Source organism: Oncorhynchus nerka, linkage group LG20 (assembly GCF_034236695.1).
Source record: "Oncorhynchus nerka isolate Pitt River linkage group LG20, Oner_Uvic_2.0, whole genome shotgun sequence".
NCBI classification, from domain to species: Eukaryota; Metazoa; Chordata; class Actinopteri; order Salmoniformes; family Salmonidae; genus Oncorhynchus; species Oncorhynchus nerka.
The window spans coordinates 16,541,004-16,559,869 of NC_088415.1; the positions used below are offsets into that span (position 1 = coordinate 16,541,004).

General features: G+C 44.0%; 2 protein-coding genes across 2 annotated transcripts; both read left to right on the forward strand.

Annotated features, from left to right (window-relative positions):
• The first annotated feature begins 375 nt into the window (after positions 1 to 375).
• LOC115101984 (zinc-binding protein A33-like) lies at positions 376 to 10,880 on the forward strand. Its single transcript, XM_029621448.2, has 6 exons — positions 376 to 781; positions 1,544 to 1,639; positions 1,750 to 1,980; positions 2,099 to 2,121; positions 2,207 to 2,325; positions 9,972 to 10,880. The coding sequence occupies exons 1-6, from the start codon at positions 377 to 379 to the stop codon at positions 10,517 to 10,519; spliced, it is 1,422 nt and encodes a 473-aa protein (XP_029477308.1). The 5' UTR covers position 376; the 3' UTR covers positions 10,520 to 10,880.
• A 772-nt stretch (positions 10,881 to 11,652) lies between these two features.
• On the forward strand, positions 11,653 to 18,773 carry parapinopsina (parapinopsin a). The gene is made up of 5 exons (XM_029621451.2): positions 11,653 to 12,427; positions 12,697 to 12,787; positions 12,908 to 13,145; positions 13,240 to 13,482; positions 18,550 to 18,773. The coding sequence occupies exons 1-5, from the start codon at positions 12,085 to 12,087 to the stop codon at positions 18,673 to 18,675; spliced, it is 1,041 nt and encodes a 346-aa protein (XP_029477311.2). The 5' UTR covers positions 11,653 to 12,084; the 3' UTR covers positions 18,676 to 18,773.
• Positions 18,774 to 18,866: the final 93 nt, after the last annotated feature.

Here is an 18,866-nt window from a genome sequence, read left to right on the forward strand (position 1 = left end):
AGATCAGTTTATTTGGTAAATTTCATAAACCTGGACTTTTGAAGCAATAAAATCCAGTTATATTTAAGTAAACACTGACATCTAGTGGAAGTGTCCTGCACAGACTCAAACTGATATAAAGACAACTCAGCAGAGAGCTCCACCCTACTCCTGCTTAACAGGAAGGAGAAAAGCTCACAACAGAACAGCGCTGTAACATTCAGCTATTTAGAATTCTTTGTAAACAACCAAGAATCAAAACAACAATTGAAGACTAAGGAACACCGTCAGGAAAACAGAGATTTCTAAGTTCAGATGAGTTTTCAAAACCTTAGTCAAAAGAGTTCAGAAGTCAGAAGTGAAAGTAAACCTTCATTACAGAGATAAGCAGTGAGAAATGGCCTCTAAAGCTTCTCTCTCCGAGGTTGATTTCTCCTGTCCAGTATGCTGTGACATCTTCAAGGATCCTGTGGTCCTGTTGTGTAGCCACAGCTTCTGTAAAGCCTGTCTGGAGGAATACTGGAAACAGAAGACATCTTGGGAATGTCCAGTCTGCAGAAAGAAATCATCAATGGAATTCCCCCCCTGCAACCTGGTTTTAAAGAATCTGTGTGAGGCCTACTTACACGATAGAAGCCAGAGAGCTTCAGCAGGGCCTGAGGTGCTCTGCAGTCAACACAGTGAGAAACTCAAGCTCTTCTGTCTGGAGGATAAACAGCCCATCTGTTTTGTGTGTCAAACTTCCAAAAAGCATAAAAGCCATGACTGCTGCCCAATAGATGAAGCTGTACTGGATCATAAGGTAGGAGATGTATTTATCACTACAATTAACAAAATCGGTACCGGTGCCCCCTGTATATAGCTTCCACATTGACTCGGTACCGGTACCCCCTGTATATAGCTTCCACACTGACTTCGTACCGGTGCCCCCTGTATATAGCTTCCACACTGACTTCGTACCGGTGCCCCCTGTATATAGCTTCCACACTGACTTCGTACCGGTGCCCCCTGTATATAGCCTCCACACTGACTCAGTACCGGTGCCCCCTGTATATAGCCTCCACACTGACTCAGTACCGGTACCCCCTGTATAAAGCCTCGTTATTGTTATTCTTATTGTGTTACTTTTATTATTACTTTTTATTTTAGTCTACTTGGTAAATATTTTCTTAACTCTTCTTGAACGGCACTGTTGGTTAAGGGCTTGTCAGTTAAGTTAGCATTTCATGGTAAAGTCTACACTTGTTGTATTTGGCGCATGTGACAAAGAAAGTTGGATTTGATTTGACTTACAGTATGTAGGTAGCAGGTAGCCACCCATGGGTCACTGTTGATAATAGCAGACCTTTACCATCCTCTCCAAGGGTGTCTCAGGTGGAGTTGGGATATACAGAAACCACCCTTCCAATTCACATGTGTATTAATACACACTTGTATATGTTAGAATATAAGCTCCCACCTAATTGTGTTTTTGTATGTGCATACAGTCAATGTGAATGAAGATCTGTGTGCCAATCCACTCCTTTTACACACAGCACCTCTTTATAATGATGTTTCATTCCAGGAGGAACTCAAGACTGCACTGGAGCCCTTACAGGAGAAGATGAAGGTCTTCAGAGAAGTTAAACTGAGCTGTGATCAAACAGCCAACCACATCAAGGTAAGAATACAGAGTGAAGCTGAGATACAATGATATGGTGAAGATTCATCATAACCCTGTGGAATATTGATATTGATGATTTCTTTGACATTCCTCTCTACTGTCTCCAGAGCCAGACCCAGCACACAGAGAGGCTGATTAAGATGAGGTTTGAGAAGCTTCATCAGTTTCTATATCATGAAGAGAGAGCCAGGATAGCTGAACTGAAGGAGGAAGAGGAGCAGAAGAGTCAGATGATGAAGAAGAAGATTGAGAAGATGAGCAGAGAGATATCATCACTTTCAGACACAATCAGAACCATAGAAGAAGAGCTGGGAGCTGAGGACATCTCATTCCTGCAGGTAAGGACTAATCTACCTCTGATAAATCAACTGCCATATCAATTCTGAAATAAATATTGTAGTAATTGATTTTCTAAGATCAATACATCTATTAACGTGTTATTTTGTTTCCCAACAGAACTACAAGGATACAGTGAAAAGGTAATGGGACTTTATTATGTCTCTCTCTTCTCTGTGGTTCTGTATCAAACCCCACAGCAACACTGACTCCTGAATGTTCTTCCAGAGCCCAGTGTACACTGCCAGATCCAGAGAGGGTTTCAGGAGCGCTGATCGATGTGGCAAAGCACCTGGGAAACCTGCAGTTCAGAGTCTGGAAGAAGATGCAGGGAGTAGTTCACTACAGTGAGTAGGTCTTTGAGATATAATGGGTATTAAACACTGAGTGTACAAAACATTAAGAACACCAGCTCTTTCAATGATTTAGACTGACCAGGTGAAGCCATGATTCGTTATTGATGTCACTTGTTAAATCCACTTCAATCAGTGTAGGTAAAGGGGAGGAGACAAGTTTAAGAAAGATTTTAAATCCTTGAGACAGTTGAAACGTTTTTTGTGCCATTCAGAGGGTGAATAGGCAAGACAAGATATTGAATTGCCTTTGAACTTGGTGTGGTAGTTGGTGCCAGGCACACCAGTTTTAGTCAAGATCTGCTGCAACACGGATGGGGATTTCATGCTCAACAGTTTCCTGTGAGTATCAAGTATGAGCCACCACCACCCAAAGGACATCCAGCCATCTTGAAAGAACTGTTTGAAGCATTGGAGTCAGGATTGGATTGGATGGGCTAGTATCCCTGTGGAATGCTTCCGACACATTCTAGAGTCCTTTCCTGACGAATTGAGCCTGTTCTGATTGCAGAAAATATTAGGAAGGTGTTATTAAATGTTTTGTACACACTGTATATTGGACCACCACTATTACTCTCCAATAATGAAAAAATAGACAGTGAATGATATTTAGAATTACTTACATACTGTACATTTATTTTGTACATTTACAGAGGATCTTCCAATAAGTAATCAAATCAAATGTTATTGGTCACATACACATGGTTAGCGGATGTTATTGGTCACATACACATGGTTAGCGGATGTTATTGGTCACATACACATGGTTAGCGGATGTTATTGGTCACATACACATGGTTAGCGGATGTTATTGGTCACATACACATGGTTAGCGGATGTTATTGGTCACATACACATGGTTAGCGGATGTTATTGGTCACATACACATGGTTAGCGGATGTTATTGGTCACATACACATGGTTAGCGGATGTTATTGGTCACATACACATGGTTAGCGGATGTTATTGGTCACATACACATGGTTAGCGGATGTTATTGGTCACATACACATGGTTAGCGGATGTTATTGGTCACATACACATGGTTAGCGGATGTTATTGGTCACATACACATGGTTAGCGGATGTTATTGGTCACATACACATGGTTAGCGGATGTTATTGGTCACATACACATGGTTAGCGGATGTTATTGGTCACATACACATGGTTAGCGGATGTTATTGGTCACATACACATGGTTAGCGGATGTTATTGGTCACATACACATGGTTAGCGGATGTTATTTGTCACATACACATGGTTAGCGGATGTTATTGGTCACATACACATGGTTAGCGGATGTTATTGGTCACATACACATGGTTAGCGGATGTTATTGGTCACATACACATGGTTAGCGGATGTTATTGGTCACATACACATGGTTAGCGGATGTTATTGGTCACATACACATGGTTAGCGGATGTTATTGCGACTGTAGCGAAATGTGCACATACACTACCGTTCAAAAGTTTGGGGTCACTTAGAAATTTCCCATTAAAATAACATCAAATTGATCAGAAATACAGTGCAGACATTGTTAATGTTGTAAATTACTATTGTAGCTGGAAACGGCAGACTTTTAATGTAATATCTACATAGTCGTACTGAGGCCCATTATCAGCAACCATCACTCCTGTGTTCCAATGGCACATTGTGTTAGCTATTCCAAGTTTATCATTTTAAAAGGCTCATTGATCATTAGAAAACCCTTTTGCAAACATGTTAGCACAGCTGAAAACTATTGCGCTAAAGAAGCAATAAAACTGTCCTTCTTTAGACTAGTTGAGTATCTGGAGCATCAGCATTTGTGGGTTCGATTAAAGGCTCAAAATGGCCAGAAACAACGAACTTCATTCTGAAACTCCGGTACCGCTTGCCATGCGGTAGTAGAGAGAATAGTCTATGACTGGGGTGGCTGGGGTCTTTGACAATTTTTAGGGCCTTCCTCTGACACCGCCTAGTGTAGAAGTCCTGGATGGTAGGCAGCTTAGCCCCAGTGATGTACTGGGCTGTACGCACTACCCTCTGTAGTGCCTTGCGGCCGAGCAATTGCCGTACCAGGCAGTGATGCAACCAGTCAGGATGCTCTCGATGGTGCAGCTGTAGAACCTTTTGAGGATCTCAGGACCTATGCCAAATCTTTTTAGTTTCCTGAGGGGGATAGGCTTTGTTGTGCCCTCTTCATGACTGTCTTGGTGTGTTTGGACCATTCTAGTTTGTTGTTGATGTGGACACCAAGGAACTTGAAGCTCTCAACCTGCTCCACTACAGCCCCGTCGATGAGAATGGGGGCATGCTCGGTCCTCCTTTTCCTGTAGTCCACAATCATCTCCTTAGTCTTGGCTACGTTGAGGGATAGGTTGTTATTCTGGTACCACACGGCCAGGTCTCTGACCTCCTCCCTATAGGCTGTCTTGTCGTTGTCTGTGATCATGCCTACCACTGTTGTGTCATCTGCCAACTTAATGATGGTGTTGGAGTCGTGCCTAGCCATGCAGTCGAGGGTGAACAGGGAGTACAGGCTGAGCATGCACCCCTGAGGAGCTCCAGTGTTGAGAATCAGTGTGGCAGATGTGTTGCTACCTACCCTCACCACCTGGGGGCGGCCCGTCAGGAAGTCCAGGATCCAGGTGCAGAGGGAGGTGTTTAGTCCCAGGATCCTTAGTGGTGAGCTTTGAGGGTACTATGGTGTTGAATGCTGAGCTGTAGTCAATGAATAGCATTCTCACATAAGTGTTCCTTTTGTCCAGGTGGAAAAGGGCAGTGTGGAGTGCAATAGATATTGCATCATCTGTGGATCTGTTTGGGCGGTATGCAAATTGGAGTGAGTCTAGGGTTTCTGGGATAATGGTGTTCATGTGAGCCATTACCAACCTTTTAAAGCACTTCATGGCTACGGACGTGAGTGCTACAGGTCTGTTGTGATTTAGGCAGGTAGCCTTAGTGTTCTTGGGCACAGGGACTATGGTGGTCTGCTTGAAACATGTTGGTATTACAGGCTCAATCAGGGACATGTTGAAAATGTCAGTGAAGACACCTGCCAGTTGGTCAGCACATGGCCGGATCACACGTCCTGGTAATCCATCTGGCCCCGCAGCCTTGTGTATGTTGACCTGTTTAAAGGTCTTACTCACATCGGCTACGGAGAGTGTGATCACACAGTCGTCCGGAACAGCTGATGCTCTCATGCATGCCTCAGTGTTGCTTGCCTCGAAGTGATTTAGCTATTCTGGTAGGCTCGTGTCACTGGGCAGCTGGCAGCTGTGCTTCCCTTTGTAGTCTGTAATAGTTTACAAGCCCTGCCACATGAGACAAGCATCGGAGCCGGTGTAGTATGATTCAATCTTAGCCCTGTATTGACGCTTTGCCTGTTTGATGGTTCGTCGCAGGGCATAGCTGGATTTCTTGTAAGTGTCCGGATTAGAGTCCCGCACCTTGAAAGCGGCAGCTCTGCCCTTTAGCTCAGTGTGAATGTTGCCTGTAATCCATGGCTTCTGGTTGGGGTATGTACGTACTGTCACGGTGGGGACGACATCCTTGATGCACTTATTGATAAAGCCAGTGACTGATGTGGTGTACTCCTCAATGCCATCGGAAGAATCCCGGAACATGTTCCAGTCTGTGCTAGCAAAACAGTCCTGTAGTTTAGCATCTGCTTCATCTGACCACTTTTTTATAGACCGAGTCACTGGTGCTTCCTGCTTTAATTTTAGCTTGTAAGCAGGAATCAGGAGGATAGAGTTGGGGTTGGATTTACCAAATGGAGGCAGAACTTTGTACGCGTCTTTGTGTGTAGATTACAGGTGATCTAGAATTTTTTTCCCTCTGGTTGCACATTTAACATGTTGATAGAGATTTGGTAGAACTGATTTAAGTTTCCCTGCATTAACTTCTTATTTCACTTATCCAGTGAAATGTGTCCGAAATTCAAACTACAGAATTATAATGATTTAACTTTCATAAAATCACAAGTGTAATACATCAAAATAAAGCTTAACTTCTTGTTAATCCAGCCGCTGTGTCAGATTTCAAAAAGGCTTTACGGCGAAAGCACACCATGCAATTATCTGAGGACAGCGCCCCGCATACAAAAGTATGAAAAACATATTTCAACCAGGCAGGTGCGCCACGAAAGTCAGAAATAGCGATATAATAAATGCCTTACCTTTGATCTTCTTCTGTTGGCACTCCAAAAGGTCCCAGATACATCACAAATGGTCCTTTTGTTTGATAATGTCCTTTATAAAAAAATATATATATCCATAAAAACTCAGTTTAGCTGGCACGCTTCAGTCAATAATCCACCGGTTTCCCTCCATCAAAAGGCATACAAAATGAATCCCTAACGTTACTAATAAACTTTTCCAAACAAGTCAAACAACGTTTATAATCAAACCTTAGATACCCTAATACGTAAATAAACGATCAAATTTAAGACGGAGAATCGTTATTGTCTTTACCCGGAGAAAAATACAAAAGAACACGCTCTCTTCCATGCGCTTGGAAACACTACAGCCAAAATGGGAGCCACCTAGAAAAACTTTCTGGCTCATTTTTCCAAAAACCAGCATGAAACTCTTTCTAAAGACTGACATCTAGTGGAAGCCATAGGAACTGCAATCTGGGAGGATTTTGCCTTATAATAAACATGACAGCCATTGAAAACAGTGGTAGACTGAAATATTGTTTTTTTTTGGGATGGTTTGTCCTCGGGGTTTCGCCTTCCATATCAGTTCTGTTATACTCACAGACCTAATTTTAACCTGTTAGTCCTATAGGGGCAGTATTTCATTTTTGGATAAAAAGACGTGCCCGTTTTAAGCGCAATATTTTGTCACGAAAAGATGCTCGAATATGCTTGGAATTGATAGCTTTGGAAAGAAGACAGTCTTACGTTTCCAGAAATGCAAAGATTTTCACTGTGAGTCCCTTAGAACAAATGTTTCGGGCAAAACCAAGATGTATGACCAACCAGGAAATGCACAGGATTTCTGAGGCTACGTTTTCCATGATCGCCTTATATGGCTGTGAATGCGACAGGAATAAACGGACTCTTTCTCTTGTTTCCCCAAGGTCTCTGCAGCATTGTGACGTATTTGTAGGCATATCATTGGAAGATTGACCATAAGAGACTACATTTACCAGGTGTCCCGCTAGGTGTCTGCGTGCCAATTGGTGCGCAAAAGTCAGGTCCCGGTATTTTTCCATTCAAATCTCAGAACAAACCAGGCTACAAGGACGGTGCTTTCAATGGAGAGAAATATGACAAACCACCTTCAGGATTGATTCAAACAACGTTTTCCATGTTTCAGTCGATATTATGGAGTTAATTCGGAAAAAAGTTCGACATGTAGGTGACTGAATTTTCGGTTAGTTTCGGTAGCCATATGCATAGTAACAAAAGGCAACGATGTGTCCTACACAAGAATCTTTCAGGAAAAACTGGACATCTGCTATGTAACTGAGAGTCTCCTCATTGAAACATCTGAAGTTCTTCAAAGGTAAATTATTTTATTTGATTCCTTGGCTGGTTTTTGTGAATATGTTGCGTGCTAAATGCTAATGCTAACGCTAAGCTAGCTATCACCACTCTTACACAAATTAGTGATTTTCTCTGGTTCTAAAGCATATTTTGAAAATCTGAGACGACAGGATTGTTAAGAAAAGGCTAAGCTTGAGAACAGGCATATTTATTTCGTTTCATTTGCGATTTTTAAAAATCGCTAACGTTGCATTATGCTAATGAGCTTGAGGCTGTAGTAACGATACCGCATGCGGGATGGGGCGGACTAAGAGGTTTTAACAGTTTTAGAAACTTTAGAGTGTTTTCTATCCAAATCTACCAATTATATGCATATCATAGCTTGGGCCTGAGTAACAGGCAGTTTACTTTGGGAACGCTTTTCATCCGGGCGTGAAAATACTGCCCCCTACCCAAGAGAGGTTAAGGTCTTTGGCCACTAGGAGCGCCACCTCTGGGTGAGTGGTTTCCTGTTTGCTTATTTCCTTATACAGCTGACTGAGTGTGGTCTTAGTTCCAGCATCTGTCTGTGGTGGTAAATAAACAGTCATGAAAAGTAGGCAAGTAGGGTGGCCTACAATTTATCACAATGTACTCTACTTCAGGCGAGCAAAATCTAGAGACTTCCTTAGATTTTGTGCACCAGCTGTTGTTTACAAATATTCTCACCCCCACCCGGCTTACCAGAGGGTGCTGTTCTATCTTGCCGGTGCAGCGTATATCCCGCTAGCTGAATATCCATGTCGTCATTCAGCCACGATTCCATGAAACATAGGATATTACAGTTTTTGATGTCCCGTTGGTAGGATATTCGTGATCGTACTTCGTCTAATTTATTGTCCAATCATTGCACGTTGGCGAGTAGTATTGACGGTAACGGCAGCTTTCACAGTCACCTTCGCCAGGGCCTGACCAGGCATCCGGCTCTTTGTCCTATGTACCTGCGTCGCTTACTCTTGCAAATAACCGGGATGTCGGTCCTGTGGGGTGTTTGGAGAATATCTTGTGCGTCGTCTTTGTTGTAGAAAAAAATCTTAGTCTGATCCGAGGTGAGTGATCGCTGTCCTGATATCCAGAAGCTCCTTTTTGCTGTAAAATATGGGGACAGAAACATTATGTACAAAATAAGTTACAAATAACGCAAAAAAAAACACATAATAGCACAATTGACTGGACCCCCGTAAAACTGCTGCCATTTCTTCTGGCGCCAACTGTCTCTAACCAGAATGGAAAGAGGAGTGGGAGACCTCGGTGCACAACTGAGCAAGAGGACAAGTACATTAGAGTGTCTAGTTTGGGAAACAACATCAACAGTGAAGAGGTGACTCAAGGATGATGGCCTTCTAGGCAGAGTTCCTCTGTCCAGTCTCAACGTCAACAGTGAAGAGGCGACTCCGGGATGCTGGCCTTCTAGGCAGAGTTCCTCTGTCCAGTCTCAACGTCAACAGTGAAGAGGCGACTCCGGGATGCTGGCCTTCTAGGCAGAGTTCCTCTGCCCAGTCTCAACGTCAACAGTGAAGAGGCGACTCCGGGATGATGGCCTTCTAGGCAGAGTTCCTCTGTCCAGTCTCAACGTCAACAGTGAAGAGGCGACTCCGGGATGATGGCCTTCTAGGCAGAGTTCCTCTGTCCAGTGTCTGTGTTCTTTTGCCCATTTTACTCTTTTCTTTTTATTGGCCAGTCTGAGATACGGCTTTCCTTTAATCAGCACCACAGTTTTCAGCTGTGCTAATATAATTGCAAAAGGGATTTCAAATGATCAATTAGCCTTTAAAAATGATAAACCATTGGAACACAGGAGTGATGGTTGCTGACAATGGGTCTCTGTACGCCTATGTAGATCTTCCATTAGAAATCAGCTGTTTCTTGCTACAATAGTCATTTACAACATTAACAATGTCTACACTGTATTTCTGATCAATAGATTTTATTTTAATGGTAAAGGAAATGTGCTTTTCTTTACAAAAACAAGGACATTTCTAAATGACCCCGATCTTTTGAATGGTGGTGTATGTAACACAAAACATACAACACATAGCATTATATATCATATGCAGTAATATATTCCCCCTACATTTGAATTAATCCAGTGTGTTTGTGTTCTCTCTGTCCAGCTCCAGTGACTCTGGACCCCAACACTTCCCACCCAGATCTCATCCTGTCTGATGATCTGACCAGTGTGAGATACAGTGATGAGAAACAGCAGCTTCCTGACAACCCAGAGAGGTTTGATGGCCATAGAATGGTCCTGGGCTCTAAGGGTTTTAACTCAGGAACACACAGCTGGGACATTGATGTTAGGAAGAATAAAGGCTGGGACCTGGGTGTGATCACAGAGTCTGTCCAGAGGAAGGGATACAATGGTTATTGGCATAGATCCTGGGGTGTGTTGTTTGGTGGTGGTGATTATAACACACATGTACCAAATAAGCCACTCACTCCCCTCACAGTGAGACAGAATCCCCAGAGGATCAGAGTGCAGCTAGACTGGGAAGGAGGAAAGCTGTCATTCTCTGACCCTGTCAATAACACACATCTACACACATTCACACACACTTTCACTGAGAGAGTCTTTCCATACATCAGGAATCTCTGTTTTCTCCACCCTCTGAGAGTGTTACCAGGTAAGGTGTCTGGATCAGTGGATACTGTCTCTGTCTGAATCAGGGACTAACAGGATGTAAATGAGTCAGTAACACCCCTTGATGTCCTTCATTAAGATTCCACAGAGGGAGGACACACTGTGATGGATATTATCATTGTCTGACTCACCTGTTACTAATATAGAATGAATATGTAATCTGTTCTTTGTTGGTTTTATTTTTTACCACATTTACATTTTGTCTGGTTGTTTTAACCCCTGCAGTATGTATCCCAATAAACTTGGGCTGCCTGAATGGCATTTGGCGTATAGTGTTGTGGCCTTGGACCATGCCTCTGTTAGCTAGCTTGTAGACAATGACACCGTTAATGTATGTCTGTAGAGTGCAACACATTTTCAACCAATAAACATGTTTGAATTACCTGGAGCTGCTTCCATCTGTGTTAGGATTATGGGGTTAAAGGTCAGCTGTACACATATACTGTGTAGACAGACAGACAGACAGACAGACTCAATTCCTACAACCCTTTTGCCTCTTTCTGGGAACCACAGGTTAACATTAGGAAAAGTCTATAATCTATCATTGTTTCAGTTACTGTGACATCATAAAGCCCTTGATAAAACCTCCCTCACCCATGAAGGGACATAACATTGTTCAGTCAGTAGAAAGGACTGTAGATTACCCCAGGATATCTAGCCAATCCCAACGTCCCATTGTTATCTAAAGTTCCTCTTATGTCACATAAGGACAGTGTGTTACACAAAGCCAGTTTGACTGACAGGTGGTCCCTGGGAACAGCAGGCCCTCTCCAACTCCTCTAGTTAGCAGTGGATCATGCAGCAAAGCTATCAAGGAAAGTGCAATCAGAGATCCCTCAGGAATTGAGCCCCCCTGAATTATTGACCCCTCAATCCGGATCTAGGGATTTAGTTGGTTTTATCTCTTATAATCTACAGCCTCTCTCTACTGAGTAGCTTTATAAGGACAGAGTGGTCCAGATTCTGAGTCTCTGAATCTGTAGAGCCATTACCAGGCTACTACACTACACAGCTATAGGGCCTCGATTAGACTGCTGGATATATTATTGATCTGCTACTAGACTGCTTTATCTACTATAGATCAGCTACTGGACTGCTTTATCTATTATAGATCTGCTATTGGACTGCTTTATCTATTATAGATCAGCTACTGGACTGCTTTATCTATTATAGATCAGCTACGGGACTGCTTTATCTATTATAGATCTGCTATTGGACTGCTTTATATATTATAGATCAGCTAGTGGACTGCTTTATATATTATAGATCTGCTACTAGACTGCTTTATCTATTATAGATCTGCTATTGGACTGCTTTATATATTATAGATCAGATTCTGGACTGCTTTATCTATTATAGATCTGCTATTGGACTGCTTTTGTGCTTTTATAGATTAGGAATACCATCGGACTAAAAGCCGACTCTACGCCCTTCCAGTGTGTTCCTTAGATATTATAACACAGGTGTCTGGCCAGGTGGGTAGTGCAGGTGGGTAGTACAGGTGGGTAGTGCAGGTGGGTAGTGCAGGTGGGTAGTGCAGGTAGGTAGTGCTCACCACTCAACTCCACTGCCCCAAAAAGAACAGAATGGACCACCGACAGCTTCTCCCCAATCTCCATGGAAACATCTCCTCCTCCCCGGGCTCGGTCAGTGAAGCGCTGCTCTCCAGGACGGGCTTCACCATCCTGGCGGTGATCATTGGTGTGTTCTCGGTGTCCGGAGTCTGTATGAACGTCCTGGTCATCGTGGTGACGATGAGACACCGGAAGCTGCGCCAGCCTCTGAACTACGCCCTAGTCAACCTGGCAGTGGCTGACCTGGGCTGTGCTCTGTTCGGGGGACTGCCCACTATGGTCACCAACGCTATGGGCTACTTCAGCATGGGGCGGCTAGGCTGCGTGCTGGAGGGTTTCGCTGTGGCTTTCTTTGGTGAGTTACCATCGAGGACCACTTTGGAAACAAGTGTTTTAATAAATACTTTTAAATCCTATCCTCTGGGAATACATTGCGCATCTAGTTGTATATGTTTTCACCCAAATAAATTCAATTAAATTCAATACAACAGTTTAGGGGTAGTAGATGGATGTGTCTGACTATGCAGAGAGAGTTAGATTTGTCAAATCTACTAGGCCTATTGATGTCAGTTGAATGGATGTGTTTGTACATGTAGTGTACATGTTTGATGTTGTCCTTCCCAGGTATTGCAGGTCTGTGTTCAGTGGCCGTGATAGCTGTGGACCGTTATGTGGTGGTGTGTCGACCAATGGGGGCGGTCATGTTCCAGACCAGGTCAAGTATTCCATTTAACTCTGGTAACTGTGCATATACAGAGGGAAAGATAGCAGTTGCGTAGAAGTAAGAATACATGTGTGATGAAGTTAATTGTAATGTATTCGTACTGTAACATAGGCACGCAGTCGGAGGGGTTGTCCTGTCCTGGGTGTGGTCGTTTTTATGGAACACCCCGCCTCTGTTTGGCTGGGGCAGCTTTGAACTGGAGGGGGTTAGGACCTCCTGCTCCCCAAACTGGTACAGCAGGGAACCAGGAAACATGTCTTACATCATCCTTTACTTCCTGCTCTGCTTTGCCATTCCTTTCTCCATCATCATGGTCTCCTACGCTCGCATCCTCTTCACACTGCACCAGGTGGGCATGGGATGTGTGTGTGTGTGTGTGTGTGTGTGTGTGTGTGTGTGTGTGTGTGTGTGTGTGTGTGTACTCATGTGTGTGTTTGTCCCAGTTGTCCAAGCTGAAGGTGTTGGAGGGCAACAGCACCACCCGCGTGGAGATACAGGTTGTGCGTATGGTGGTAGTCATGGTGATGGCCTTCCTGCTCAGCTGGTTGCCCTACGCGGCCTTTGCCCTCTCTGTGATCCTTGACCCCAGCCTCCACATCAACCCTCTCATTGCCACGGTGCCCATGTACCTGGCCAAGAGCAGCACTGTCTACAACCCCATCATATACGTGTTCATGAACAGACAGGTGAGGGACAACACCTACAGTACACAAGGAAAGAGGAGACCTAGTCAGTTGCACAACTGAATGGATTCAACCAAAAAGTGTCTTTCGTATTTAAACCCTCTGAATCAGGGAGGCTGCCTATGGACATCCACGTCAGCGCCCAGGGAGCAGTTGTTGTTTCATTGGCTTGTTCAAGGGCAAGAAAAAATGTTGCCCACCTTACCGGCTCTGGGATTTGAACCAGCAACCTCTTGGTTACAGGCCCAACACTCGTAACCGCTAGGCTGAGAGTTGTGTATAACAAGCACAGACACACATACAGTTGAAGTCGGAAGTTTACATACACTTAGGTTGGAGTCATTAAAACTCGTTTTTCAACCACTACACACATTTCTTGTTAACAAACTATAGTTTTAGCAAGTCGATTAGGACATCTACTTTGTGCATGACACAAGTAATTTATCCAGTAATTGTTTACAGACAGATTATTTAACTTAAAATTCACTGTATCACAATTCCAGTGGGTCAGAAGTTTACATACACTAAGTTGACTGTGCCTTTAAATAGCTTGGAAAAATCAAGAAAATTATGTCATGGCTTTAGAAGCTTCTGATAGGCTAATTGACATCATCTGAGTCAATTGAAGGTGTACCTGTGGATGTATTTCAATGTCTACCTTCAAACTCAGTGCCTCTTTGCTTGACATCATGGGAAAATCAAAATAAATCAGCCAAGACCTCAGAAAAAAATGTGTAGACCTCCACAAGTCTGGTTCATCCTTGGGAGCAATTTCAAAACGCCTGAAGGTACCACGATCATCTATATAAACAATAGTACGCAAGTATAAACACCATGTGCACACGCAGCCGTCATACCGCTCAGGAAGGAGATGTGTTCTGTCTCCTAGAGATGAACGTACTTTGGTGCGAAAAGTGCAAATCAATCCCAGAACAACAGCAAAAGACCTTGTGAAGATGCTGGAGGTAACAGGTACAAAAGTATCTATATCCACAGTTAAATGAGTCCTATATCGACATAACCTGAAAGGCCGCTCAGCAAGGAGGAAGCCACTGCTCCAAAACCTCCATAAAAAATGCCAGACTACGGTTTGCAACTGCACATAAGGACAAAGATCATACTTTTTGGAGAAATGTCCTCCGGTCTGATTAAACAAAAATATAACTGTTTGGCCACAATTACCATCGTTATGTTTGGAGGAAAAAGGGGGAGGCTTGCAAGTCGAAGAATACCATCCCAACCGTGAGACACCGGGGTGGCAGCATCATGTTGCGGGGGTGCATTTCTGAAGGAGGGACTGGTGCACTTCACAAAGTGATGTGGATATATTGAACATCTCAAGACATCAGTCAGGAAGTTAAAGCTTGGTTGCAAATGGGTCTTCCAAATGTACATTGACCCCAAGCATACTTCCAAAGTTGTGGCAAAATGGCTTAAGGACAACAAAGTCAAGGTATTTGAGTGGCCATCACAAAGCCCTGACCTCAATCCCATAGAACATGTGTGGAAAGAACTGAAAAAGCATGTGCGAGTGAGGAGGCCTTACAAACCTGACTCAGTTACACCAGCTCCGTCACGAGAAATGGGACAAAATTCACCCAACTTATTGTGGGAAACTTCTGACCCACTGTGAATGTGATGAAAGAAATAAAAGCTGAAATAAATCATTCTCTGTACTATTATTCTGACATTTCACATACTTGAAATAAAGTGGTGATCCTAACTGACCTGAGACAGGGAATTTTTACTACGATTAAATGTCAGAAATTGTGAAAAACTGAGTTTAAATGTATTTGGCTAAGTTGTATGACCTTAGAGATCCTTTTAATTCTCTATTTGGTTAGGTTAGGGTGTGACTCGGGTGGGCAATCAAATCAAATCAAATGTATTTATATAGCCCTTCGTACATCAGCTGATATCTCAAAGTGCTGTACAGAAACCCAGCCTAAAACCCAAACAGCAAACAATGCAGGTGTAAAAGCACGGTGGCTAGGAAAAACTCCCTAGAAAGGCCAAAACCTAGGAAGAAACCTAGAGAGGAACCAGGCTATGTGGGGTGGCCAGTCCTCTTCTGGCTGTGCCGGGTAGAGATTATAACAGAACATGACCAAGATGTTCAAATGTTCATAAATGACCAGCATGGTCGAATAATAATAAGGCAGAACAGTTGAAACTGGAGCAGCAGCACAGTCAGGTGGACTGGGGACAGCAAGGAGTCATCATGTCAGGTAGTCCTGGGGCACGGTCCTAGGGCTCAGGTCCTCCGAGAGAGAGAAAGAAAGAGAGAATTAGAGAGAGCATATGTGGGGTGGCCAGTCCTCTTCTGGCTGTGCCGGGTGGAGATTATAACAGAACGTGGCCAAGATGTTCAAATGTTCATAAATGACCAGCATGGTTGAATAATAGTAAGGCAGAACAGTTGAAACTGGAGCAGCAGCATGGCCAGGTGGACTAGCATGGCAATCAGCAGCATGGAGCAGCTGGAGCAGCAGCATGGCAATCTATGTTTTCTATTTCTTTGTTGGCCGGGTATGGTTTTGGGGGCTGCCCAAAAAAATGGGGGGTAGCACACGGGGTGGTTGGCGGAGCCAGGGTTTAAACCAGAGCCAACTCCCTGTACTCACCGTGGGGAGCGTGTGACCGGGCAGGCACCATGTTTTACGGTGATACGCACTGTGTCTCCAGTGCGCATCCACAGCCCAGTGCGTGCTGTGCCAGCTCCCCGCACTTGCCGTGCGAAAGTGGGCATCTGTCCAGGACGGGTGGTGCCGGCTCAGCGTGCCTGGTCTCCAGTGCACCTCCTTGGTCCAGGATATCCTGCGCCGGCTCTACGCACTGTATATCCGGTGCGCCTTCACAGCCCAGTGCGTCCTGCGCCAGCTCCCCGCACATGCCGTGCGAAGGTGGTCTTTTGTCCAGGACGCGTTGTGCTAGCTCTACGCTCCAGACCTCCAGTGCGCCTCCACAGTCCAGTATATCTTGTGCCAGCTCCATGCACCCGGCCTCCAGTGCGTGTCTCCAGCCTGGTACGTGCTGTGCCTGCTCCACGCACGAAGCCTCCAGTGATGACCCATGGCCCAAAGCCTCCAGTGATGATCCATGGCCCGAAGCCTCCAGTGATGATCCATGGCCCGGAGCCTCCTGTGATGATCCATGGCCCAGAGCCTCCAGCGACGGTCTGCAGTCCAGAGCCTCCAGCAACGGTCTGCATTCCAGAGCCTCCAGCGACGGTTCCCAGTCCGGATCCTCCAGCGACGGTTCCCAGTCCGGATCCTCCAGCGACGGTTCCCAGTCCAGAGCCTCCAGCGACGGTCTGCAGTCCAGAGCCTCCAGCGACGGTTCCCAGTCCGGATCCTCCAGCGACGGTTCCCAGTCCAGAGCCTCCAGCGACGGTTCCCAGTCCAGAGCCTCCAGCGACGGTTCCCAGTCCAGAGCCTCCAGCGACGGTTCCCAGTCCGGATCCTCCAGCGACGGTTCCCAGTCCGGATCCTCCAGCGACGGTTCCCAGTCCAGAGCCTCCAGCAACGGTCTGCAGTCCAGAGCCTCCAGCGACGGTTCCCAGTCCGGATCCTCCAGCGACGGTTCCCTGACCTTAGAGATCCTTTTAATGATCTATTTGGTTAGGTCAGGGTGTGACTAGGGTGGGCAATCTATGTTTTCTATTTCTTTGTTGGACGGGTATAGTTCCCAATCAGAGGCAGCTGTCTATCGTTGTCTCTGATTGGGGATCATACTTAGGCAGCCTTTTTCCACCTGTAGTTTGTGGGATCTTGTTTTGGTACTGTGCTGTTTAGCCCTACTAGACGTTACGTTTCATATTTGTTGTTTTTTCTGTGTTCATTTAATAAATTAAAATGTACGCTTACCACGCTGCACCTTGGTCCGATCCTTCCATCAACGAGCGTAACACTAACTGATCTAAGACAGAGAATATTTACTAGGATTAAATGTCAAAACTGAAAAACTGAGTTTAAATGTATTTGGCTAAGGTGTATGTAAACTTCCGACTTCAACTGTACATACAAACACACAACACTGTGGTCTTCATATTCATGAGCATAGATATGTACTCTATAAAAAATCTGAGATACATCATAGAATCATAATTTGATGGAAATAAAGATGGAATATGCATTTTGTTATGTACTGTTTAATAATGAGTATTATCTAGCTGGTGGAGTCCATGTTGTTACTGTGTTTTCTGAGAGTATTATCTAGCTGATGGAGTCCATGTTGTTACTGTGTTTTCTGAGAGTATTATCTAGCTGGTGGAGTCCATGTTGTTACTGTGTTTTCTGAGAGTATTATCTAGCTGGTGGAGTCCATGTTGTTACTGTGTTTTCTGAGAGTATTATCTAGCTGGTGGAGTCCATGTTGTTACTGTGTTTTCTGAGAGTATTATCTAGCTGGTGGAGTCCATGTTGTTACTGTGTTTCCTGAGAGTATTATATAGCTAGTGTAGTACATTCAGTGGTGTAAAGTACTTAAGTAAAAATACTTTAAAGTACTACTTAAGTAGGTTTTTGGGGTATCTGTACTTTATTTTACAATTGTTTAAAAAAAATGGACTACTTTTACTTCACTACATTCCTGAAGAACAAAAGGTACTTTTTACTCCATACATTTTCCATGACACCCAAAAGTACTCGTTACATTTTGAATGCTTAGCAGGACAGGAAAATGGTCCAATTAATGCATTTATTAAGAAAACATCCCTGGTCATCCTTACTGCCTCTGATCTGGTGGATTTACTAAACAGAAAACATCCCTGGTCATCCTTACTGCCTCTGATCTGGAGGACTCACTAAACACACATGCTCCATTTGTAAAAAATAATGATAAAAACAAGTAAATAGTGGCGCCTGGTTTGCTTAAGGATTTTTAAATGATTTATACTTTACTTTTGATACTTAAGTATATTCAAAACCAAATATTTTTTTACTGGGTGACTTTCACTTTTACTTGAGTCATTTTCTATTAAGGTATTTTTTACTTTTACTCAAGTATGACAATACGGTACTTTTTCCATCACTGCGTCCATGAGTGTGTTGTGTATCTGTCTCTCTCCAGTTCCGGGACTGTGCTGTTCCTTTCTTGCTGTGTGGTCTGAACCCCTGGGCCTCAGAACCAGTGGGCTCTGAAGCTGATACCGCCCTGTCCTCCGTCAGCAAGAACCCACGAGTCTCACCCCAATGACAGCAACTTTCTATTTTTTTGTACAATGTAAAGTTGATGTTATAAAATATAGTTTGATGTGCAATATTTGATTGTAACTGTTTCAAGAATACTAATAAAAGTATAGTCCATGATATATGGACAGAGACATCTCCAAGTTTATTGGAGATCATTAGTGTCACAAGGGCTTTAGGTGGATCCGGGTTCCTAAT